The sequence below is a fragment of the Lolium perenne genome, chromosome 1 (assembly GCF_019359855.2).
Source record: "Lolium perenne isolate Kyuss_39 chromosome 1, Kyuss_2.0, whole genome shotgun sequence".
NCBI lineage: Eukaryota > Viridiplantae > Streptophyta > Magnoliopsida > Poales > Poaceae > Lolium > Lolium perenne.
This window is the reverse complement of record NC_067244.2, coordinates 205,477,996-205,502,786: the sequence shown is the minus strand read 5'-3', so window position 1 is coordinate 205,502,786 and position 24,791 is coordinate 205,477,996. Positions and strand designations below refer to the sequence as shown.

General features: G+C 48.3%; 4 protein-coding genes across 5 annotated transcripts; all 4 read right to left on the bottom strand.

The window, feature by feature from the left end:
* Window positions 1-3,415: 3,415 nt before the first annotated feature.
* On the bottom strand, window positions 3,416-5,833 carry LOC127320777 (uncharacterized). The gene is made up of 3 exons (XM_051349850.2): window positions 4,383-5,833; window positions 4,120-4,299; window positions 3,416-4,031 (listed from the first exon to the last, which is right to left on the bottom strand). The coding sequence occupies exons 1-3, from the start codon at window positions 4,884-4,886 to the stop codon at window positions 3,678-3,680; spliced, it is 1,038 nt and encodes a 345-aa protein (XP_051205810.1). The 5' UTR covers window positions 4,887-5,833; the 3' UTR covers window positions 3,416-3,677.
* Window positions 5,834-8,107: 2,274 nt separating this feature from the next.
* Window positions 8,108-11,293, bottom strand: LOC127320764 (protein NETWORKED 2A). Its single transcript, XM_051349842.2, has 2 exons — window positions 10,760-11,293; window positions 8,108-10,639 (listed from the first exon to the last, which is right to left on the bottom strand). Exons 1-2 carry the CDS (start codon window positions 10,851-10,853, stop codon window positions 8,247-8,249), a joined length of 2,487 nt encoding a protein of 828 aa, XP_051205802.1. The 5' UTR covers window positions 10,854-11,293; the 3' UTR covers window positions 8,108-8,246.
* A 1,305-nt stretch (window positions 11,294-12,598) lies between these two features.
* On the bottom strand, window positions 12,599-15,363 carry LOC139829701 (uncharacterized). Of its 2 annotated transcripts, XM_051349841.2 has the most exons (4): window positions 15,238-15,362; window positions 14,570-15,126; window positions 14,010-14,277; window positions 12,599-12,812 (listed from the first exon to the last, which is right to left on the bottom strand). In XM_051349841.2, exons 2-4 carry the CDS (start codon window positions 15,107-15,109, stop codon window positions 12,778-12,780), a joined length of 843 nt encoding a protein of 280 aa, XP_051205801.1. In that variant the 5' UTR covers window positions 15,110-15,126; window positions 15,238-15,362; the 3' UTR covers window positions 12,599-12,777. The 2 variants fall into 2 exon arrangements, with proteins under 2 accessions (XP_051205801.1, XP_071678898.1); XM_071822797.1 differs by having other exon boundaries at window positions 14,570-15,363.
* A 4,491-nt stretch (window positions 15,364-19,854) lies between these two features.
* LOC127320702 (uncharacterized) lies at window positions 19,855-21,712 on the bottom strand. The gene is made up of 2 exons (XM_051349838.2): window positions 20,756-21,712; window positions 19,855-20,521 (listed from the first exon to the last, which is right to left on the bottom strand). Exons 1-2 carry the CDS (start codon window positions 21,555-21,557, stop codon window positions 20,106-20,108), a joined length of 1,218 nt encoding a protein of 405 aa, XP_051205798.1. The 5' UTR covers window positions 21,558-21,712; the 3' UTR covers window positions 19,855-20,105.
* Window positions 21,713-24,791: the final 3,079 nt, after the last annotated feature.

Genomic DNA, 24,791 nt, shown 5'->3' with positions numbered 1-24,791 from the left:
TGCACGTATAGTTGATTTAGATCTTTTTAATGTGTAATCGATAGAGCTAGCCTTTTTACTGTCTTAACTGATCCGAAACTTCAGGTGCCCGGCGTGCCGCCAACTTGCTGCTCATGAACGCCCCTCCACTCACTGCTGCGGGCCCGTGGGTTGTGGCGGCGTTGTGGCCTTCATTTCTGGTCATCTTGACAGAAATCGTAGGCGTGTTTGGCATGTGCTGCGGCTCGTTAAAGTTCCCCGCTAGAGGAGGGGATATGGACGCATCACGCATTTGGATCGTGGATCTAACGTGGGACACATTCTGTATTTCAAAGAGCGACATTCATGCGGTTGTGATGGCTCATTTGGATGCATGTGGCATCTTGGCTGGCGCGTCGTGGGCATGGCTAGCTTCCAGCTCGGTGGAAGAGGCTGGATCCGCGAAGTGAGTTGATGACTTCCTTATGGCCATGGCAACGGTTTTAGGTAGGAGACATGCCTCCCAATCCATCCCTAGCGCCACCTTCTCTTTGTGTGCCGATTGCGACCGGAGGGTGGGGAGAGACTACTCCATTGAAAGCGGTTGGTTCAGTCACTCTCTTTGACGTCTGTGGACCGTTAGATCGGTGCATGTTTGTTCGAAGTTTATATGGTTTCCTACTACGCTATATCTCCACCATAACACCATGGTGGTTTCAAGCAGAGTAATATGCAACAATCGTGATATACACCATCAAGGTGGTGACAAGAAAACCTCCTCATGTCCGAGGTAAAAACCCTTATCTAGCCTTCACTGATCGAACCCAACAGCAACCCACTTGTGTCGCCTTGTTGAAGCCGTTGTCATTGTGCCGATGTTGTGGCCTTGATTGCATGGACTCTGGCATTCAGGATAAAAATCCTTTCCTAGCCTCAAAGAATTGATTAACATCTTTCTAAACAAAATCGTGGTCGTTAGGTTCATCGGTGGATGGCGCAGACCAGGAAGCTATTGTCCTTTCTTTTTGGAAAAGAAAATCCGATCTTTTTTTCACGCTTATTCAGACAATTCAAGAAGTCGACATAGACACAACAAAATATTAGGTGATCTAGATTCAATAAAAATGATGTGCTAAGTGGTTGATAGAAAGCACCTTCTTCGCTTCGGTTCTCACCTTCTTGGAACAGTGCAAACCAGAACTCATGGCCAAATTCATATAATAATAAAAACAATTATACATTGCAAGTCAACGAAACACACGGCTAGTGACATAAGGCATCCATAATGTGCTCCAAGACCAAGAGGATCCTAACAGGAGATATGTAAAACTTAGGACTGGTCCTATGCATTGCGGAAAAGATGCAATCCTAGCTAATTAACTCCTAAGCATGAGAACATGCCATAAGCTAAGGACCAGTTCTTTGATTCCACTTTGACCGATCTCCTGGCCGTCTCTGGTGGTGCATGCACTCCTGTCAGTTGCAAATTAACAGTTCAGAACCGGAGGGCAGTTTGTGTTCGTCCTTTACAACCTTGATGATTCCAAATCCGCACAATGTATAGAGAAGAGAGCAATGCACAGGTAAGCTCTCGCTCATTGGGTGCTTCCGAATGCACCTTTCCGTTTCTTTGTCAGGCTATGTTTCTAGGGCCATTAGTGCTGCTTTAATTTATTCTTGATGGCACTCACTTGCCGTTTGCTAAGCGGTTTTAGACGGTCAAAACGTAAAAGGGGCAATTTAAGATTAGCTGCGTTTGGCCTCTATAAAGGAATACACTAGATTGTGCTTGGAGACAGATCAGTCGAGAGGTTCGCACTCTTGTCTAGTCCAAGCTGTAGTTTGTGGGTTTTATATTGATACCAAGATGATACCAAATACATCCCAGCCTTTGCAACATAATGTCAAGAGCTAGTCTATATATTAGAGATGTACACTGCCAAAAAGAAAAGAAGAAAAATAATCCCGCCAAAGGGATTAGAGACTCACAGCATCATAAACAAGCCACCATCAATGGCGATACCTAGATTCTCCACAATGAAATCAGTTAATAATACTAATGTTTTTAATGAAAATCTGGAAAATTTAGAAAATCTGCAACCAAAGAAAATAATTCACAAAAGCAGTAGAAGGGGAATATCAATAAACCAGAGGAAGTAAAAAAAAACACATGCACAAAATCACATTCATAAATCCAACCTAATTCTCTCTAATTATTTCACATGAATTCCTTGTGTGCGTGCCCGTGGGTGGGTGGGTGTGATTGTGTGTGCATATGTGTTATTTTGGGCTATTCTTATTCTTATACATGTGATTTATTTAAACAAAATATGGTATTCCTCAAAAAATGTTCTCCAGATATATGTCATAATGAACAAATAGATTTCATGATTGCTCTTCTAAATGTCTTCGAATTTTCCATTAAATTTCATGGATGTTCTCCAAATATATGTCGTAACTGATGATGTGCCAGACATGATGACTAGGATCCACGTGGTGCCACGGAAGGAAAAAAATTTCACTGGCGGGCTTCAAGGAGCATAATTATCTGGTATTACCAGTTAAGCATGTGATTTATGTGATGTTAGAGCTGAAAGGTGAACTATAGACTTTAGGTGAAGAGGTTAAAAAAATGAAACTTCTTCTTCCTTAGTTTAAGACAGATTCGCTCGCTCTTAACAAGGAGGAGTATTTTGCTTTGTGATTCATGAACTCTTCTAAAAAGAGGATAAATGGAGCACGAACCTGAATTCATTCCTGGATGATTTTTTTTTTTGAAAAAAAAGAAGATAATGGTACCTATGGTGTTTAGAAGCTAGCACGTCAGGCTCCGGGTAGTGTCATGTTCAAGAAAGCAGCATATTGATCCCGTCACAGGAATGGTCCTTAAGACATGTACTCTAGGGATAGGAGAAGGTTTGCCAGTCACACGAAGGCGGAAAGCTAACATTCTGATTCCATGGCACTGATGACAGAAATAGCCTGCATCTCTTCCCTTGTCTACAAAAGAACATGTTTCTTCAGACAATGTAAGCATCACGCTTTCCAAAGCCGGGACGGCCGTGTTTAGGCAGTCATGGTGCATCTTTCCAGGAACTGCAGTGCCCATAACGGGGGAAATCATAGTGCAAAATCCGCTCATCAGCCAGGAAAGCCGAGGTCAGTGTACTGGTGAGAGAGTGACTGGCACCATTGTTCAGAACCAATGAGACCATTGCCAATTTGCCAACTGGTGGACTGCAACATTACAATTTACATGGAACGGAACCTTCGGGTCGGCACACTCTCTCATAGTCTCACTGAGATCTCGGTGGTGTCCTAGATCAGCATTGCCGTCAATGGCCAAAAATTGTATGCGCCAGCACTAATATTTGCGAAGTGCGAGCCAAAAACACGAGGCAAGAACGGGGCACGCGAAAGCTACAGCAAGAAGGTTTTGTTTCGATTTTTCATGTACTACGTGGAAACCAACAGCAGGGCCCGAGCATTGTGGAACAAGATCGCAAAGTAGTAACACTACTAACTGTCTAACTCGGAACACACATAGAACAAGCTGAGAAAGTGAGAGGTCCTCTTCTTTCTCGTTTTTTTCCTTCTAATAAAGGGTAATCAAGCTGCACTACGGGCATAAGAAGGTCAGCGACGCCGCTCTGACCTCTGCACGGCAGCCGCCGCTTGGTGCTCCTTGCACCAGACAGCACCAGCCAGAGGCAACTGGGTCAGGTGCCGGAGCACATGTCCGCGAGGCTGGCCCACAGCTGGTCTTCGTCGTCAACGATGTCGAAACCGACGTTCTGCTGCAGAGGCTGCTGCCTATTGGGTGCCACCGGCGTTGCCCACCACCACCACTTGTTGTCGTCAAACACCATGCTATCGCCGCCAGTTTCCCCACACTGGCTCTGGCTGTCATAGCAGTTGCTACCGCTCAGGTCATTGCACGAGCTGTACTCGTAGCTGATGTCAGACGCCTCCGTCTCCATGTCTGTAGCCACGTCGCCCTCCGTCTCGACGTTCCTTGCAAAGCGGCCCTGCACCCTCGGCCTGCTATCTGCCAGCGTCTTCCTGCACGCGTACTGGAAGGCAAGAACAAAGATGGTGATAAACTCGAATTGGCGAGAGAACCGGAATGCATTTGCAAGGTTGTGTGGGAGGGGTCAATACAGTAATCTTCTTCTGGAAGTTCCTCTGCTGGCGCTTGCTGCGGTACCTCTCAATCCTCTCCTTCCTTTCTTCGGCGCTGTAACGCCCCACCTTCTCTGAAAAAGGCTCACCCGCTTCCTGGCTGCAGTTGTCGCCTGGAAATCGTGGTGGCATCGGCGATGGTAGCGGAAAACTCTTCCCCTGTTTGGCATCAACATATGTGAACGGTTAGCACTTGTTTAGCAGTATGGAGTTCAGTGCCAACTTGAGGATTGTTGCATTACTTGCAGGTCACCGGTGCTGAGGACACGCCGAACGGTACCAGAGCTGCTGAATTCCAGGAAGTCACCCGAGGACGAGGACGGGGAGGAAGAAACAGGAGGAAGGGGCAACTGGAATGCTGAATGGGACGGGCAAGAGAAGGCGGCATTACTGTTGATGGGGTCAGGAAATTGTGGGTAAAGAGGGAAGGAGTGTGAGCTGGCGCTTTTGTTCATATAGTAGGAAGAGAGGGAAGAATTGTAGGGAGGTGGTGCTGAAGCAGCAACACCTACAGGAGAAAACAAACCACCATTGCCGTGGAAGAAACCGTTGCTGCGAGGAATTTCAGTTGGAGCTGTGTGCAAATCACTAGAGAAGTCCACTGCGTGGTGCATGGAGAGGTCACTGTAGGTGTGCGCGGGCGAGGAAGAGGGGTTGAACATGGCTCTTGGATATGAATCCCTTTGGTGTAATGGTGTGTTTGGTGCTAAGTGCAAGTGAAGGGGCTTGGTATAAAAAGAGACCATTCGATGTGCATAGTGTATACTACTATACAACAAAGTTAGTAGGGCGGCTAGGCCACTACTTTTAAGGCAGACATTTCCTAATTGATTACCAGCTCAGTATGGTCACTACAGGCAACAGTAAACATGGCATGGAAGGATATCAGACTGATGAGCTGTGTGACAACTGACAAGGAAAATAGCTCCTACAAAAGTTGGGCCCCTTTCTGTCCAGCAAGGCCATTCGAAATCAGATTCTTTACCATGAATAGAAAAGAAGTTCAAAATATGCCTTCATTTGATTACAAGATAAAAAGTATGCTGAACATAACAGTTCAGGACATGAACACGTGTCAAGACTCATTACTAAGGAATATGCTCCAACCAGTCATAAATGCATTAATAAACACGAGGAGATTGATGCCATTGACCCTTCTGCATTAAACATCAAGAACACACTAAAATTGCACCTTACTGGCAATATTTAGATATGCAGGGACCTTCCGTGAGTATACATCATTGGTTTTAAGAAAATATACTCACATCAAAACCAGGCGTTAAGAAGCTCCTAACATATTTTAAAGAAACCTACTACAAGGGAAAACACTAGGCACGAATGACCATATTTCTTTGTAAGGATATAGAAAGTATCTCCTGAACTGCAGTTCTGAATTTTCTATTTGATTTGCCAAGGAAGTTATCTACAGATGCAATAAGACCAGTGACTAAAATGGAGTAGAAAAAGTTAATATATAGCTCACATCTACAAGTGTAAACGAAATCTACTTACTAAGACAACATGGCTAGTAACTAGCATGTGGAGAAGGAATAGAAAGGTGTAGAAGATAAAACAAACTGTAGCTCGATAACTGATGTGATGCTTGCTATAGAACGAAACTCAAACCCTTGGGCGCTGTGGCGACGCGGTGCTGGCCATAGCCCTAGGCCGGGATGGCTGCGCGGCGGTGGCTTCGGGTTGGCCTCGAGGGTGCTGCGAGTGGACTGCGATGGCGGCGTGGTTGTGTGCTGGAGCCGTGCGGCGCGGTGGTGGAGTGCCGTCGCCGGCGTGTGGAGGCCAGGGCGGACGCGGCTTGTCCCTGGGAGGAGCTGGGTGAGGGGCGCGACGGGACGGCGGCCCCGGAATCCTCGGCGGTGAGGCGGCTGCGGTGGCCGCGTGTGCGGCGTGGCGGCCGGATCTGGGAGTTTCTTGTCTGCGGGCTTCGGCGTTCGTCCTCGAGCCCCGTGTTGGTGTTGGTCGACGTCCCCTCTATGTGGCGTTCCGGCGGCGCCCACGGTGTTCTTCGGCAGTGCTCCGTTGGCTACAGGCGCGTTGCTCCGGGCTCGCGATCCGGCGGATGCAGGTTGTGATCTCTGCCGGTCCTTTTTTGGCAGGCGCGAGTTCTTGGGACTCTTCGCTGGGCGAAAGCTTTGTCTTGGCGGCCGGCCAGGACCGACGACGGTGACGCCCGTGGGCGCCGCATCCTTCTTGAAGGCGTCGTCGAAGCGGGTGTCTCTTGACCTCCGCCCGGGCTCTCCGGGGGAAACCCTAGATCCCTCACGAGATCGGGCGAGGGCGGCGCTCTTGTGTCGCTTTGCCTCTTGAGGCCTCTCTTTGGACGTCCACTGGTCAGGGGGGTTTGTGGTGTGTTTTAGCGGTTCGGCGGAGGCGGGTTCGTCTTCGGCCAGGTGGGACGCGGCCTCGGGGTCGGTGTGGTAGTTGGAGCGATGGCTCCGGTCTTTTCGCCTCCGCCTGTTGCGTTGAGGTGTGGTGTCGACCTGGTTGGTCGTCGACCTGTGTGGAGCGCAGCCTCGGGGCTGGCGTGTGGTGTCGTGTTGTAACGGTTTTTCGGCCAGTTTTCCACATAAACGGGCCAACTCTTTTCTCCTATATCAATGAAAGGCAAAGCTTTTGCCTCGTTTCAAAAAAAAAAAAAAAAAAAAAACTCAAACCCTTCTTTCTCAACTTCAAGAGCATTAACCATTAGCTAGAATCTGGACATTACTAGTTATGCCTTATCTTCGATTCTGTACAATGAGTTCCCAGTTCTCTAGCAACTAGCAAGCATAAAGTAACCCATGAAAAATTAACAAGCGGTGCTTTTGCTAGATAAGCTGTTGATACTTCATAGAAATGTTTGCAGGACTGTTCCATAAGAAAAATGCATGCCATTTTCAAGTATACATAGAGATGTCCATGTTTGAGTATGACTACAAAATAGTAGGAAACGGGAACCCACCACTTTGGCAGACAGAAGAGCTTTGAGGAAGCCTTTGAACTCACTAGGAAAGAATTGCACAGTTTCATCATACAGCAAACTATGCATAAAACTGAAAACAGTGAGTACATAGTTGATAGAATAGAGTCATATCAGATAGTTGACACTTCACAGCCCACATTTTGTTTTCTAACAAAATACTAATATGTTTAGATATGAGAGAATGGACAAAGGCAGCATTATTAACTTCATGTCATGTGCCGTCTAAAGCAATGATATGAAACATACCTGGCCAAGTCCATCCAAGCCAAGTTTCTGACATAGTGATGTCTCTCTCATGATTCAGTGAAGCCAACACTCACTTATCTTTCCAGCTCACGAAATAGCAAAACCTTCAACCTTATATTAAACTGTCAAGAGGATAAAGCATGCAATATTAGAAACAACTGTAACAAACAGAACCACTACCTTCCGAAGAAAAAGAAATAGTAGTACAATTTTAGTTTTACAAGTATTTTAGCCTTCTTTATGCTTTTTTGGGTGTTGATAGATCATAACATATGCAGATCAACACTGAATGTGGAACTGAACCACACATATTGACACCATGTGTAGAAGAATGGCATTGCCATATGAGAGGAGACATGCTTCTCAAAGATTGCATAGGCTGAAAAGTCATTTCAATGACTGATCAACAGATCACCAGAAGAATAAAAGGATATTGTGACATGAGAAATTCATTGAAGTTTGGGCTTTGCTCGGATTATCTTCATAGTCTATAGTTTTATCCCAACAAACTATGTCCAGAAGGATTAAATGTTAGGATATGATCACAGCTACAGGTTTAATTTCCCCCCCAGTAGGTCAACTAGAAAGACAGCTGCACCACCACAGAATAGGTAGGGATCGCCAACTTGACCTTAGTTTGGCAATTGAAGGCAATGGTAGTTTCTTCCAATACTAGGAGAGTATGTGAACAAATCTGACATTATATTCTCCACTAAATTTAATTTCTGGCAGTAAGGTCCATGCAAAAGAAAATTGGATATATAAACCAAACTTGAGTCAAGTGACGCAGGGTCCTTTACATTTAAGGCCTAAGAAAAACATACATAGCACAAGTCAACTAACAGCTAAAATAAACGGATAGCTGATAATCCAATCATTCTCATCTACGACCAGGCTTCGAGCTACCATACTGCTTATGCATCCCAGGACCCATGCATGAAAAGAGTGATGGTTTCTTTGGCTTCGTGCCAAACAGGAAAGTTCTAAGGGGAACCCCAGCTTTTGTTGACAAGGCGCGGAAGTTCTGTTGAGCTCGGTTGCTTCTTGCTATAGATAGCTCAAGATTCTCCCGGAGCTTCAGAAGCACCCTCCCAACCTCCACTTGGAGACCTCTTACATGGTCGAGCCCAGCTTCTAGCTCTTTAGCAATTTTGTTATTCTCTTGTTTCATATTAAGCACCTCTCCTTGGAATTTTGCAGCTTGGATAAGCGTGAAGTGCTCATCATCACTTTTATCCAGAATTGTGATCTTTGATATATCCTCTTGTATGCTACACAGTGAAGAGAACCTGTTCTCCACCTCTCCTTTTAATAGTACATTCTTTTCCATCCAAACTTGAAGATCTGTATTCAAATCCCGAAATTTCTTTTCTAAAACGGCTGACTCCAGCTTCGCTACCTGATGATTAGTAGGAATTCCATCTGCACCCCCCTGTTCATGTGCATCGGTCAATTTAACCATCTCAGCTTTTAGCCTGTCAAATGCGGTTTGGAAATGCCGTATTTGATGGTACGATGTGCTAAACCTCAACCAGAAGTCCATGTTCTGCTCCAACACCTTGTCGATCTCTGCTCTAAACTTTTCCTCCCCAACTGCATACGCAGGTGGTTCTTCAGCTTGGCATTGCTTAATGTAGTCATCTATCTCAGCAGTCTCCTTGTCTTCAGTTGTGGGCGTGGTGCTTATTTTAGATGTTTCATCAGACACGCCCTCAAGAACAGGAGCATTCACCTTTCTCTGCAAAGAACTTAGCATGCGCCGAAGAGAGTGAATCTCCTCATCTTTCGTTGTATTGGCGCTCCTCAGTTCATTCAGCTCTGACATGGCCTCAACATGATACTTCTGATTTTTCTTTTCGATTTCTGAAAGTTGTTGCTCTGTATCTTTGTAGCTCTGCAGGACAGATGCATAATCTTCTGATAAAATATTATCCTCACCTTCAGATCCAGTTGAAACAAGTCGTTCCTGAACCACGGGGCCCTCCAAGCCCTTTTCGGATGAATCCCCGGCATGCTTGGGAGAATGCAATGTTTCGACGAACTCAGCAAGTTCGCTGCAGGCTTCAGTCAGTTCTTTGGAAATATTCGCTGAACCATTTTGTATGGACCTACCAATTTGTTGGACAATTTGCAGCACCCCTTCAACTTTCTTCAATCTGTCAGCTAACTTACTGGAATCAGCAACCAGAGCAGCCTTTTCTTCCTCCAAAGCACGCAAGCGCTTGTGAAAGTCATCTATTTCAGACTTCATTCTATCAATCTGAGCATTCTGCGAAGTAGTGGCAAGCTCCAGGTTGATTACTTTCTCCACAAGTCGATCAACCTTTTCCGCTATTTCTGCAACTGATGCCTCTGGGTGCAACTCGATTACTTTTTTAACTTTTTGACATATTTCCTGCAGGTCAAGCTTAACCTCACTCTGAACAGAATGATCACCCTCCACAGGTGACAGTACTTGGGTAAGTCCTGTGTCAAGGTAATCAGGCCCGTCCTTTTGCGTTTGAGGCTGCCCGCACTCGTCCTTAAAGGTTTTCAGTTTCTCCTTTGCCTCGCTGAATCTCTGAAATTCAGTCTTGGCCTCTTCAGACGATCTCTTCTGCTGGTGCTGCAAGTTAACCAATGTATGCTCGCAAGACAAGATGGCACGCGCAGCCATCAGTGCCCGGGCTTCGTTGTCCTCAATGTCTGAGCCAGTGCTGAAAGTATCTTGCAAGGAGCAAACTTCATCCTGCAACTCAGCCACGTGCCTCTCAATGTCCAGATACTTTCCCAGCGCGCTGTCGTAAGAGGTCTTCAGGAACTCCTTCTCGGTCTGCAGCACGAGGATCTGCTTCTGCAGCTTGTCGATCTCTTCCATCGCCCTGTCCTTGTTCATGTGTGAGGCGACCCTCCGGTGCGTCTGGGTCCTCTTGGGCACCGGGCTGGACCCCCGGCTGGTGACCCGCGAGCCCATGGGCAGGCCTTCGAGGGCGGGGAACTTGTAGTTGATGAGATCGATGCTGGTGATGGCCTTGGGCATCCCCTCGGCGTCGCCCTCCTGCATGGCGAACTGGACGTGGTCCGGGAACACGGTGGCGATGGTGTGGTTGGCCTTGTGCAGCTCGCTGGAAATCCTGTCGTAGCGGTCGGCCAGCGCCTGGTAGGACTTGAACATCTCCTCGACGTTGCTGATGAGCTCCGGCCGGCTCCGGAAGTAGAGCTCCGCCTTCTTGCCGAAGGAGTCGGCGTCCGCGCCGATGAGCTTGATCATCAGCTTCACCCTGTCCTCCATCTCTGCACACGCGCGCGAGGCGGACGGCACGCCGTTGTCACAGCCGGCCACAATCAGTCAGAAACCCTCAATGCACAAATTTTCGCCTAAGGTAGGAGATGCTGAATGCATGCGGAGCGTACCGTGGAGGGTGGCGTCGAGCCATTTTGACTGGCTGGTGCGGATGTGGGACGCCCACCACCATGAGTAGGCGTTGCTCGCCGCGCGCTGCAGCATGGCCGGCCGGGGTCACGCCGCGCCGCGGCCGTCCCTCTTGATTTCCCCCCTTCTCCGCGCCGTCGGCCGCGCGCGCGCCCTCGGTGCCGTGGGTGGCGTGTGCTGCTGCGCCGATAGCGCGATGCGGTTTGTGGCGCGCCCGTGCAGCGGGGGGTCGTAGCCGCCGGAAGCCGGAGGAGGAGAGGAGAGGGGAGGTGGGTCGGTGGTGGGGAATGGCATGGCGAAATAGGACAAGGGGGAGAGGGTTGGTTTCGTGCGGTTGCCGCGGGGATGGGCGGGCGCGAGCGACGCGCGCGGCCGGAGGTAGGAGCGGATGGCAGAGCGCGCGTCGCGGGTGGTTTTTTCCGCCATTCGGGCGGCGCGAGGTGGTGGGTGGTGGTGGCCGCCGTGGGGGGAGGAAAGGCTGGCGGCCGCCGGTCTGTTCCGCCGTGGCGTGGCGCGTGCGGTGCGGCGGGCAGGACTCAGGAGAGAGAGGGCTAAGCGGCCCAGAGCAGCCTTTGCGGCCTTGGAGCTATTGCAGAAAAAGAAGCCCACTAAGGCCCAATGGTTTCTGTCTCACTGTTTTCTGTTGCCTGTTGGTGATCTTTCTTTTCTCCGCTGCAGCTATGGCGAATTGCTTCCAGACTTATCTTGCTCTAATCAGGCTATGGCGAAAGAAAGAAAGAATGGACGGTTTTGCTACAAATTTTACTGAGCTGACGATACAATATACTACAGTACTACATATAGCATTACATTGTTTCTCAACTGTAACAGTATAACCACCGAGCACTGCTACAGCAACCAAAGCTGAGAACGGAAACACAGGCGTGATACCACTACAACTAAGCACGGCACCTTCAGTTTCTAGTTCTGATGTTGAAAAATCATCATCGTCCACTGGGCTGGAATTTTGCTCTTCAGCATTCTGTAATCAATTGAAAGACAGAAAGTACCTTTTTTTGTTTACATCGTGCATGTAATCGAACCTTACACGCTGACATTGTTTGCATTCTACTGTAACTGCCAGACAGAGTCTCACATGCAACCAACCAATGTTTAGAGGAACACAGACATCAGCATTAACAAATTCGTAAAATACAAAGAAAAAGGAAGAGGGTTGACCACGGAGTACTCATGTAATGCAAAAAAAAAAAATAACCAGTGTTTATGTGAAAACCGCATCTGTGTATCGTACGCTTTGCTAACTAGTTGCAAGGATGATATGTACAATTTGTGAGACGCAACCGCCTCGGCGCCACGATTTTCTGAACAAAGATTGGCAACAATATAACTACTAGCAGAGTTCACTACATGTCCAGAATTTCAAAAGAAAACTGCAGTGTTCAGTGTACTGAAACTAGAATGGAGAAAGATGCATAAACTGAGAACAACATTCATGGCAGAATTATTATTTGGATTTCAGATTATCTTTTCGACTTCAGAATTTTGGACCCTAGTACACATCAGAGAATTAAACTGGGCCAATACAAAATGGTTAGCCTAGGTTGCTGCTGTTAAACATAACCAACAAAGAAGAATAGAAAGAAAGGGTGATGCCTTTGGTTGGACTGAAACTTCATACAGCACTGGTAAACTCAAATGCTCAACTCACTGCAAGAACCACTACAATCAGATGCTTGATCCAAGATAAATGAAGCTAACAGAAATGAAGTTTTTGCCAGAATAAGAACGCAACCATTGCAACGTCACTGCATTATTGTTCAAACAGGTTCTAAACTTTTAGAACCACGAGGTCAAAGCAATGTCACCAGAACAGATAAGTTTCGCCAGAAACACAAGAGCCACAGGGTTTTTCTCAACCTATATCTCTATGCCAAAAATTAAGATTTCTCATGTCGCAGTGTCCGAGACTCCGAGGCAGCGACACTTCTGAAGAGGTGAACTGTAAGGCAAGGAAACCTGCTCTGGTCTTCCTCTACTCTCAACTGAAATCCGGGTGTCGCGGCCCGCCGTTTGCTGAATTAGCAGAAATAGTGAAGCAGTATTAGCAGAAATCGGTGAAAAAGTTAGGCATCATGCCACATGAACTGCAACCGTTGCAACAGATCAATGTTCCCATATTGCTAAAACAAGTCAACAGCAAGATCAAGAAGACAGTGATGCATAAAACTTGGAAATAATTTAATGTGCGGAAACTAGCTTTAATGTAGTGCTGCATTGAATTTTGCTCACATTCATTCAAAACAATTACAATATGCCAAGTCATATATAAATCAGTATCTTATTTGTGAAGCTGAACTGAGATGAGTGGGCTGTATTAATTGAAGAACTGAATCATTTGAACCTAGGACAGTTGTTTCAGAACCAATAATTTCAATATCAAAGCTGAGTACGAACAAGTGACTGGTGAAATGATTTTCCCCAGCAACCAACTAGCTTTAGGCAACTTTCTAGCATACACAGACTGATAAATCCAACAGGCACAATGTAAATACCTATTGTTTAGGTTCAGCAACCTTTACTACTCATATCTACAGGACTACAGCAGTCAAGTCCTAACTGAAGAAACTCAGTGACAGTTTCAGTACATTGTTGTCAGACTGTGATCCCCGAGATCTAATGACTACAATAGTTTCTTGACATTACCATTTAGAATAATTTGATCCAAAGTCTAACGGTTTCAGTATAAGCTTTCCAAGCACACGGGTATAAGTTTTTTCACTAGCAGCAAACAGGTATTAAATTGACGAACTGAATCGTCTGAACCAAGGTTCAAGACCAGTAATTTCCATATCAAGGTTGAGTATGAACAAGTGACTTGTGAAATGATTTTCCCCAATAACCAGCAGCATTAGACAACTTTCTAGCATTTGTACACAGACTGATAAATGAAACAGGCACAATGTGGATACCTTTCGTTTGCATTCAGCTACTTTTACTCATCTCTACAAGACTACAACAGTTCATACATTTCCCAAGTCCTAACTGAGGCAATTCAGTGACATGCAGTTCCAGTAAACTGTTTTTTCAGACAACAATTCCCAAGTTTACAGTAGTTTCTTTGTACGACCATTTAGAATAATTTGATCCGAACTCCAACGGTTTCAGTATAAGCTTTCCAAGCACAGCAGGCAGATTAGCAATCAACTAAAAGCAAACACCAAAAGATCATGGCCACGCAGCAAATTTCCAGTACACATCAGAGTGTCTCACCTGGCATATCGAACGTGATTACGATGGTCTGTCTGCTGCGGGATAGGTTGACGACGAGTGGGATATTGCGGCCGTGTGTTCCCGCTCGGACGTACATGACGAGGTTGTCGTAGGCGATCCCTGGGATGCCCAGCTGTCTGACCAGCTCGTTCTTCAGGCGGTACACGGACCTTCCCCTGAAAGTGAAGGAGACGGCGTTGGCGCGGAACACTTGGCCGTCCCCCGTGCACATCACCACCCGCGACAGCAGCAGGTCGGAGAGGTGGAACTGCGATTTGCAGAGAAGCATGGTTATATTCAGGAGATGAAATAAACACGGAGGCGCAGGAAGTCAAGAAACAGAGGCGGCAACCAAGAACTGCTCCCAAGCCCCAACAGAAGCAAGGATTGCTGTTCTCCCAGGCGAACGAACTTAACACAAATTGCGATCCCCGCGGTCGAAGATTAACGACATTCTAGAACCAAATTCGCTGAATCGAGCCGCGCGCCCGCCCCCCAAATCCCGAAAGCAACTCGATCGAGAAGAATCCAGAAGCGCGCGGGCATGGCGAAGAACTCACCCTAGGACGTGGAAGGCGGGGGATGCGCTCGCTGCTGCGGACGCGCTCCACCACCCACTGCACCATGTCGGTGCTGATGTTCTTCACGTCGTCGACGCTGACGACGCTGTTGTTCCAGGTGCGGTGCCTCCCGTTGCCGCGGAGGAAGCCGTAGCGGTCGCCCTCCTCGATGTGGCGGCTGAGCATGATTTTGTGCCCGGACCTGCACATGACGGGCTCCCACCTGATGGCCTCATCATCAAGCTCGTCGTAGTTGCGCTGCTCGACGCGGAAGCCGATGCAGCCGAGCGGCGCGGAGGCCTCGGTGGCGTAGAGGTAGCGGCCGTAGGCGACGCTGTGGAGGAGCACGTTGTACTCGTCCCCGTGGTAGTGGTGCGCGTACCACGCCACCTTCATGGACGACCGACGAGAGCTGAGGGAGACGCCACGCCCGTCCTTGTCGGCGTGGAGGTAGGTGCCGTGCGCGATGTTCCGCAGCCGCACGGGGTACCCGTCCCGGAAGTAGACCATGCCGGTACTTGCCGACGCGGCCGACGCCATGGCCGTACTTGCGGGAGCTGCGAGGTGGAGGGAGAGGTGGGGGTGGGTGATGGGTTTGGGCTCCGGCGAGGGGGTGAAGAGGAGGAGAGGCGAGGCGAGCGCTGTTTGTTGAGAATTGAGACGGTTACCTTCGGGCGCCAAGAGGCGAGTATTTCAAGGTGCCAGCCTGACACGCCATCGCCTTACCGGGCTTTGGGCACTAGCTGGGCTTGCGGGCTCTTTTCTCGGCCCGGCCCAAACCCTGAAGAGCGCGGGTCTCTCCACGAGACTCTTCTGTTCCTGCGCCGGCGGCGTCGGCCAGGGCCGGCTGCGCTGCACCACCCCACCACCCTTCCCTTCCAAGGAAGAGCCTCTCCCGCCGCACCGCGCCGCTCCGGCTCGCCGGCGCGGCAGCGAAACGGCCGGTGGCATTGCTTCCTCTCCTTGCTCGGCTGCCCCCGCGCGGCCGGTGCACGGACGCCGCCGCGCCAGCCCGGCACCAGCGAAGCGAGGCAGCGCGGCGACGGCGAGGAGCGAGCGAGCCACCATCAGATCAAGCTTGCTCTCCCCCCTTTCCGTTGCTCGCCGGTCGCTAGTGGCTTCTCGCAGGTTCGTGCAAGAGGAAAATTGTGACATGGTGCGGTGCGAACTCGTCGCGGTCGGCTGCTCGACCAGCGCAGCACGCACACGCCACACTAGTCACACACTCACACTGCTGATCATCTCTCTTTGTAATTTTTTTTTACTTGTAATATTCCATTTCATTGAATCCGAATATTAAGGATTTCGATCTGCTACGATAGGACGGCAAGAGCTCTAGAGAAAGAATGAAGGAAATCATGGCTAAAAGCTGATATTGCACATGAAGTGATCTTCCGGCTAGACTTGGCTCCTTGTATTTTTCAGATACAAATAGGCATATTATTTGTTGCATTTGGATTTGTAGAACTTAAGTTGTGCACTTGACAAGTTTTAATGTTCATAAAAGAATTTTAATTTATTGACATGTTTTAAATTATTAAAAAAAGTCATGCTACCTAACGTGAGAGTTGAGAGCCTTTCCAAGAAGAGTTGCTGCTCAGAAATTTTCTGAAAACTCGCTTGCTAGGCCTTGTAGCAATTGGCAGAATTTCTTTGAAGCAAGGGTCTAGGTAGATCCGGATCAAAGAGGGAGACGCCAGTTCAGAAAAATCCGACCTTAAGGCCCATGGAAGACCATATGAAAAAACAATATACCAAATTAACTAGGTAGCATGAGGAGGTCGATGACAAGGCACAAATGCTCTTCAACTACTTTCATGATCTTATCGGCACTCGTGGTCAGAGAAGTGTGGGCCTTAATTGGGCTTCCTTGGCCTTCCAACCCTTGATCTATCGCATCTTGAGGCACCTTCCAACCCTTGGAAGAAATTAGGACTACAGTTATGGATATGCACGGGGAGAAGGCACTTGGGCCTCACCTTTCACTGGTGATTTTTTCAAGCGTTGTTGCGAATGCATCAAGAACGATATGATTGTTACGTTGGGACCAATGTTCAAGAAATCGTTAATCGTTAACTTATCAGTCAATTCCAAAATTGAGATTAATCGATTATCGGCCGATTAATCATTTTTATTGGTCGGCCATTTATCGCCTTTTTTTCTAAATCCTAATTTTTTGCACTAAATATTCTATAATATGCTATGTAAAAATAATATTGGAGCATTTAACAAAAGTACTACCTTGATCCCTTGCATTTCAAACAATAAATATGAAACATTTGAGGTAATGCATAGTTCGAAAAAACTATAGGATGAAAACATCGACTTCTAGACCGAATTTCAGCAAAAATCGGGCAAAATATCGGCTATCACACTGAAAATCGGCCGCAATATCAGTTACCACCCGATTCACGATAAATCGGCCAATAAATGGGTATCTCGGACGATTTTTTGAACAATAGCTGGGACAGATCCATGAGCGGCGTGCAAACAAATGGTACCTCTCTAACACAACACGTATCGTGTTGCTACAAGAAATAGGGGCTAACTTTGCCTAGGACTATAGGACCATAGTCGGATGCATGCAAACTCCTTACAAATGGGCCCCAAAGCTGAATAATCTGAAATGTGAAAATATCTTTTGTTGTTCCTCAAGTTGAACATCACCAAAGCTTTTGACTTGGTTAGTGGCTTCCTTTTAGATGTTATGAGGGGATTTAGATTTGGCAACAAATGGTGGGATCTTGTATACATTGTGCTTGCAAGTGCATCCTCCACAAAAGAGGGCTACGACATGGCGATCAACTTCACCCTCTATTATTCGTCGTAACCATGGTACCCATGCATAAGGTTTTTGAAAAAACCACAGAGCATGATCTTCTCTTGCAGTAACTTGGTGTGAGATCTATCTCCATTTGCACCACCCTTTTTGCATACGATGCTGCCTTGGTTGTCAACCCTGTGAAAGAAGAGCTCAAATTTATCGAGGCAATTCATGAAGTGTTCGGTGTCACATCTAGTCCGTAGGAAGATCTGCACAAAAGTGCCGCCTACCCCATTAAGTGTCAAAATTTAGATCTCAGCGATCTTTTGTATGATTTCAATGGCAAGGATGGCCCTCTCCCTTGTCAGTACCCAGGGCATACTATGGGCATCTGCAAGCCTACAAAAATTGATCGGCCAAATTGTCAACAAGCTAAAGCCATGGATGGGGAAGATGATGTCGAGACAAGGAAGACTTGTGCTAATCAACTCCATGTTGACCTCAACCTTGACCTATTTTCTTACTACTTTCTACCTTACTCCTTGGGCTATCAAGAAGATAGATAAAATTCCCATGATCTTCTTATGGACCACAGAACAAGAGGCTAATGAGGGAATACCTTGTGAACTTGAAGACTGTGTGCACCAAAAACTTGCACGGGTCCAGCAATCAAGGATTTGCAACTATATGGTCAGGTTTTGAGGCTGAGATGGCCTTGTTACAGCAAGAATGATTCACACCCTAGAATGATTCACATCACCCTTGGAAAGGAATGAGTGTGTCCTGTGATGAAATATACATGCATTTGTTGAGAGCACGAACTCAAGTCAAGCTTAGAAATGGAAAGATAGCAAAATTTTGGACCGGTTGTTGGCTGAATGGCCAAGCCCCCAAAGAGACTGCCCTCTCTTTTCAAGCTAAGAAGAGGGCGAAGCATCCTTGTCCGCGACATGCTTGCCAACAATCGATGGCTTCGTGGACTACACCGACTGAGAAAAGAGGACGAGCTACAATAGTTCCTGAATCTTTGGGAGCAAGTTCAAGATGGCAACCTTTTGCAGCAACCAGACTGTGCCACATGGACACCCACGGCTAGCGGTTTCTACTCAGCAAAGTCTGCCTATGGAAGAAAAATTTCTGAAAGAATCCCACATCCGCATTTACAAAGTTTGCAATGTCAAGGTTGAAGGAAAGGTGAAACTCTACATTTGGTTACTTCTCTAAAACAAAATTTGGACGGTAGATCGACTGTAAACAAGAGGGCTGCCATGCATGTAATCCTTGTTTTTGCAACCAATTCCCGTTGCGCACATCACACTGGCTTGCCCTTTCAGCAAAGAGGTTTGGGTCTCTTATCTCTGAATCTAATCCTATGTTGGCAACAGTCGCCGCTTGAAATGCCACCACTCGTACCATGTGTAACAAGATCAATCCAAAAAGTAACCGTAAAATAGACATGAAGATAGCAAAAGCTTGTAATGCAATAGCATTTGCTGCATAGATTCGACATTCGAGATGATATTGATGTACTTGTTGCTGGGTAACAGATGTACTTTTGTTGAGTCTGTACAGTTTTTGCTCTTATATAAATGAAAAAAGTAGAGCTCCTGCTGTTCGGGATCAAAAAAGAATCTAGGTGTTACATCAAAATATAAAAAATCAATGTGAAGCGTTTCCCTTGTCCAAGTATTAGCTGCAAAATTTGCAGTCTGATTCACATAAAGAAGCTTGAATGTTGGGAACGAATTACTAAGAGTCTTCAACTCACTCGGGATGATCATCAAGACCATAATTGCTCTAACCGCTAAATTTCATTGCTGGTCTTTCCTCTATTCCCTCCATCAATCATAATTAGCTTAGAGTTCGTCAGCGTCTTACTCTTGCTCAACTAGACCAACTACTTACTGGCTTGCAAGATGACAGAGACGTATTCTGTTGCTGCTGAAGTTTTTGCCCCCGGCGTCGGCGCGCGGCTGCTTCCTGGTAGTGTGTCGAGACTGCAAATCAAGGTGGGTGGACCATGGGTTCAAAACAGTGCTTCTTCTTGCATCACTTTGCACTTCATACAACATAATTTTTTAGCATGTTCAGGTTGTGGCAGCCTATGTACATACTACGTGTGCTTGCCTTGCTCACTGATGAATTGTGAAAAAATAAAAATAAAAATCGGTGCATTAGTGGACCTGACATACCCATATGATCTGTCTACTACAGCACCTAACCTCATTTTCCTCAGATATCTTAGGAAGATGCAAAATGTTTGGCAAGTAATATGAAAGATCCTAGGCATATCTTTGTGGTTTGTGCTAACTTCAGTTCTCTGTTTCCCTTTGCTATCCCCTGAAGCGCTACAACAACAGCATATTTTTCGTTTCTGTTCTAGCTATCACCGAAGTGATTTTCAGTGTTGTAACTGTGGTTTTAGGATGAGAAAAAGTAAAGTTTGTTGACATTGGCTTTGGTACAAACAAACAAACAAATTACTGAATCAGAAATTACTTTAGCTCACACACAAGAAACATACAACTGAGACGATGTACTGGTTTTGAGGGAGAGTGAGCTATGTATTGAGTTCAAGGGCGCAAAACTCACGCTCACCCCATACGGAAGTATATGCATGTGGAACTGTGATTCATACAAAATGAGACGAAATGCATCTAGGCCAAGTACTAATGCAGTATGTATCAGGTATCTGTGTATCCCAGCGAACCTATTTTTCTCGCCGATCTACTGCTCGATGCCGGTAGAAGACGCCGCGGGGCTCTGATCCGTCTATGTCACGACGGAAGAAGTTCCATTTGCCGTCGCACCAGGTGGCACCACCATGTCAACGCCGAAAATCCTCAGGACGTCCGGCGGCGGCGAAGGCTCAACAACAGGCCGCTGCGCTGGCGTTGCTTCCATGGCGGCGGACGGCATCGATAGGGACAGTTCCAGCGCTGACGCGAGCTTCTGTGGTGCGTAGTGCTTCCTCATGTGCCCGCTGAGCTGCGCTCCCGAGGTGAACACGCCGGTGCAGTACTTGCACGGGTGCAGCTTCGCCGGGTAACCGACGCCAAGGTGAAGGTCAAGACCCCAGTCGGCGGCTTCGTTGCGCTGCCTCTTGTTTCCGGACATGGGGCCGCCGAGCCCCTGGTCCGTGGCGAACCGCCGCTGATCGCACTCTTTCTCCTTGCGGACCCACCGACCTGGCTCGGTGAGTGCTGGTGGCGGCGGCGGCAATATGCGCTGTACCTGGCGCGCGACGACCTGACGCGCAGCGGGCTGGTGGACGACGAATTGCGACGGCGCAGCCGCCGCCTCTGCAAGTTGTTGACCTTGGGTGACACTAGGCGGAGCTTGGGCGAGGAAGACCTGAGGCGCAGCGGGCTGGTGGACGACGAATTGCGGCGGCTCCGCCGCTGCCTCTGCAAGTTGTTGACCTTGGGCGACGCTAGGCGGAGCTTGGGCGAGGACGACCTGAGGCGCGGCGCGCTGGTGGCCTTGGAGGAATTGCGACGAACATGGTGGGTGCACGACGACCTGGCTGGTAGGAATGTCTTGTGACGAGACAGGGATTGCCATGGAGTCGTCATTGCGAGGACTGGGCTCCGCGCTGCTACTGCTGCTGCTCGCGAGCGCGATCGGCATTGGGTCGATCACGGGCTCGGGGACCACCATGGCCATGGAATCGACCACTCCTCCTTCGCCCCGGGGGAAGAACACGGACCTGCGCCCAACGGAGCTCGTTTCGCCGGCCACGGCCAGGCCACCGCCGATCGCCGGTGTCCACTCCTTATAGCACTGCTGGCATTCGTGCGGACCGTGGACGTTGATGTGGATGCTCAGCCCTCTCTGGGTTGTGAACTCCCTCCGGCAGACGGCGCATGTGAAGACGAGCGGCTTCAGCCCGAGCGAGGCCAAGCTCGCATCGACGTAGCTGATGGTCCCGTACGAGTCGCGGTCGCGCGAGGGCGTGGGCGACGGCGACGGCGACGACAGGGCACCTCCATCCACGACGATGCCTTCAAACTCGAGGCGCGGCCGCTTAATCCCTGGTCGGCCATCGCCGTCGTGGCCGCTCTCGGCGTCGGAGGCGGCCCAGTCGTCGTGCTCGGGGACGAACTTGCCATCCTCGTGGTTGGGGCCGACCGAGTCGCCGTATTCGGGGACGAACTCGCCCTCCTCGAGGTCGGAGCCGCCGCTGGAAGGGGGCAGATCGGCTGAATCGGTGCCCGTCGCCATCGGCACCGATCGAGCTCCAGGGCAAGCACGCTCTACTAGGGTTTGGCCGTGCCGTTGTGCCGGTGTTGTGGCGGGGATTTTGCTTGTGGCTGGGGAGGTTGGGAGCGGCGGCTGCGTCTTTATATGGCGTGCGAGGCTGCGAGCGCTGGAGTGGTGCGAGTGGTTCCGACGACGAAGGAACCGGAAACGGTGCCCCTGGTTAGTTAGGATCAAGTTTGTTACAGTATTTGTTGGCAGTTCACTAAAAATAATGAGTCGAGAAAAGCGAATTATCTGTGGTATCCCTGGTATGGGTCCACAATTCCGGTAAATTATGCTAGTTTTCAGAAAAAATGATGTAAAATTCGAGTGAACAATACTAGAACTTACACAAGTTTGAATCCTTCTTTTGATGGGAAATGGTAAATCCATTTAACAGGGCGCTGAGCAATCTAGCAAATCCCCCCATTCTTACTTTTAATGAACATGCATGCTCACATACTAGACTTCACCACCTTTTGTTTCTAAAATTATATCGTCATAATTTACACCAAGCCATATCCTCCCAAACAAACCCATATAAGGAACCCAAAACCTAGAAAAGCTAAATCTCACACCCATATGCTACTCTCTCCGGTCCCAAATAGTTAAAAATTAATATTTTCCAAGTTTGGCCAGGTGTATTTACAAAAATATGAATATCTACAACATTAAATCAAGATCAACATATTCAGCATAAGATATAGTTTTATACTATATATATGAATATTTTAATTTGTAGAATCTCAAAGCAAAATTGTGTACCCCTATTTCACTCTGATCCTGTTATCACCAGAATTCGACCAAGTTGGAGGTGGGCCACGATCAAGATAAGCTTGAAGGTTATATATGGAGAGAATACGAAGATCGGCCTTATATGCGAAGTTGGGCTAGATTGCCCATTTATCTGTAATTTATTAGATCGTATTTTAAGTTAGAAGTTAGAGTTTTACTCGTGCACGGTTAGTTGCACGTCTGAATTAGAAAGTCCCCTGGACTATAAATATGTATCTAGGGTTTCTGGAATAAACAACAACTCACGTTCAACCCAAAACAAACCAAACTCAGCGCATCGCCAACTCCTTCGTCTCGAGGGTTTCTACCAGGTAAGCGACATGCTGCCTAGATCGCATCTTGCGATCTAGGCAGCACAAGCTCCACGTTGTTCATGCGTTGCTCGTACTGAAGCGTCTTTGATGGCGAGCAACGTAGTTATCATAGATGTGTTAGGGTTAGCATAGCTCTTCGTATAACATGTTTACGTAGTGCAACCCTTGCATGTCTAGCCGCCCTCACATCTGTCTCAGGTGTGGGGGCGGCACCCCGCTTGATCATTATTTAGTAGATCTGATCCGTTACGATTGCTCCTTGTTCTGCAAGGATTAGTTTAATATCTGCAATAGTTAGGCCTTACAAAGGGGGGAGGATCCAGCGGCACGTAGGGTGGCGTTTGCAAGTCCTAAACAGGATGTTCCGAGGATCAACTTCATGTTGGTTTTTAGGCCTTGTTTAGGATCGGCTTACGATCACCGTGCGTGGCCGCGAGGCCCAACCTGGAGTAGGATGATCCGATTATGCGGTGAAAACCCTAAATCGTCGTAGATCTCATTAGCTTTATCTTGATCAAGCAGGATCACCATATATTCGTGCACCCCGTACGAATCATGGGTGGATCGGCTCTTTGAGCCGATTCACAGATAACCGAGAGCCGATCGAGGCTCGTATTTAATGTTTACGTGTATGCCATGCAGAAACTAAGCGAGGCATCCCCATCACCTTCCCGACCGGGTATAGGTCAGGTGGCACGCCCTTGCACTTCGCATCGCCGCGTGTGACCGTAAGAGCATTGCGGGCCGTCGCTCGGAGGGGTCTCAGCCAGCCGCAGCTCTAGGCTCTTCCCGGCTCTACCGTGTTGACAGCCGCTGCCCGCCGGTGGGTTTTGGCAACAACACATTCTCGGGCACGACGGTGGGACCATCCTCTACATCAACCACATCGCCATCTACATCTGAGATGGCGGACGGCACGCCAGTCACCTACGAGGAGCTGCCTGACGAGCTCAAGAAGAGATATGACGAGATCAAGGCCACCCTCGAAGCCGACCTCATCGGCTCATATCACAGAACCCGTTCGCATGGCGTCAGGCGGAAGGGGTTCTCACCAGAAGGCGCACTCGATGAAGTGGATCTATCTGTCCCTTCAGAGGAACGTACCAGGGCCGTGCGCCAGGAGATTGGTGGCATGGTGGCTCACTCGTTGCGTCTCCGTTCCGAGAGCCTGGTGAATACTTTGGAGCATGTCGCCGTTCGGATGATCAAGGAGGTCATGAAGAATCAGCACTCTCTATTAGAGCCAGCTCTCGGGACCTACCGAGGAAAAGTGCCACTCCAGCCCCGTCTGCCGTTGTCGTGCACGTCGGCGGCACCAGGAGTGCCTAATTCACCGGCGCGTACCGTTGACAGGATTAACGGTACTTACCCTGGGAGGTGCCAACCAGGACACTCGTTCAACATCAACATGATAGAGCTGGGGCGCCCCCTTGATGAAGATAAAGGCGAGGGCAACTGCTCTCGTGGCAAAGATAAGGAAGAGGCTGCTCCATGCGATCGGCCCCGACACCGCCAAAACATCTTGGTGATGATCAAGGTAGAAGCCGACGCTAGTAATCGGCCCATGGTATCCGTATCACCTGCCCTCCCAGTATGTGGCGTCGACCTCACAGGTGACGGAAAGCTAGGGTACGGGTTTACATCAGCTGATGAGCTAGAGGAAGTCGACATCGGTCCTGGGGATAAACCTCGACCTACTTTTATCAGCAAGAAGTTAGATCCACAGCTCAGGGGACAGATGATAGCCCTGTTGAAGGAATACCCAGATTGCTTTGCATGGGTGTTATCACCAGATTTTGGACAAATCCAGAGGTGGGCCATAAGAGAGATGGGCTTAGAGGACTACACGTGGAAGATCTCTGAAGCGGCCTTGCACGGAGAATTTGGGCTAGTTTGCCCGTGTATCTTTAATTATAGTAGGTCATATCTTAGATCAAGGTTTAGAATTTGTATCGCGCACGGTGGGATATTCCCACGTTAGAAAGTCCGCTGGACTATAAATATGTATCTAGGGTTTATGGAATAAACAACAACACAACGTTCACCCCAAAAACAAACCAATCTCGGCGCATCGCCAACTCCTTCGTCTCGAGGGTTTCAATCAGGT

Coding starts and splice junctions, on each gene's coding strand:
- LOC127320702 (XM_051349838.2), bottom strand. CDS start 21,557: ATGGCGACGGGCACCGATTCAGCCGATCTGCCCCCTTCCAGCGGCGGC. Junction 20,522..20,755: donor TCCGCCTAGCGTCGCCCAAG/GTCAACAACTTG, acceptor TCACCGAGCCAG/GTCGGTGGGTCCGCAAGGAG.
- LOC127320764 (XM_051349842.2), bottom strand. CDS start 10,853: ATGCTGCAGCGCGCGGCGAGCAACGCCTACTCATGGTGGTGGGCGTCC. Junction 10,640..10,759: donor GCTCGACGCCACCCTCCACG/GTACGCTCCGCA, acceptor GCGCGTGTGCAG/AGATGGAGGACAGGGTGAAG.
- LOC139829701 (XM_071822797.1), bottom strand. CDS start 15,109: ATGGCGTCGGCCGCGTCGGCAAGTACCGGCATGGTCTACTTCCGGGAC. Junction 14,278..14,569: donor CCCGCCTTCCACGTCCTAGG/GTGAGTTCTTCG, acceptor TGCAAATCGCAG/TTCCACCTCTCCGACCTGCT. Junction 12,813..14,009: donor AATCACGTTCGATATGCCAG/GTGAGACACTCT, acceptor CTGCTAATTCAG/CAAACGGCGGGCCGCGACAC.
- LOC127320777 (XM_051349850.2), bottom strand. CDS start 4,886: ATGGTCTCTTTTTATACCAAGCCCCTTCACTTGCACTTAGCACCAAAC. Junction 4,300..4,382: donor TCAGCACCGGTGACCTGCAA/GTAATGCAACAA, acceptor GATGCCAAACAG/GGGAAGAGTTTTCCGCTACC. Junction 4,032..4,119: donor ACTTCCAGAAGAAGATTACT/GTATTGACCCCT, acceptor CTTGCCTTCCAG/TACGCGTGCAGGAAGACGCT.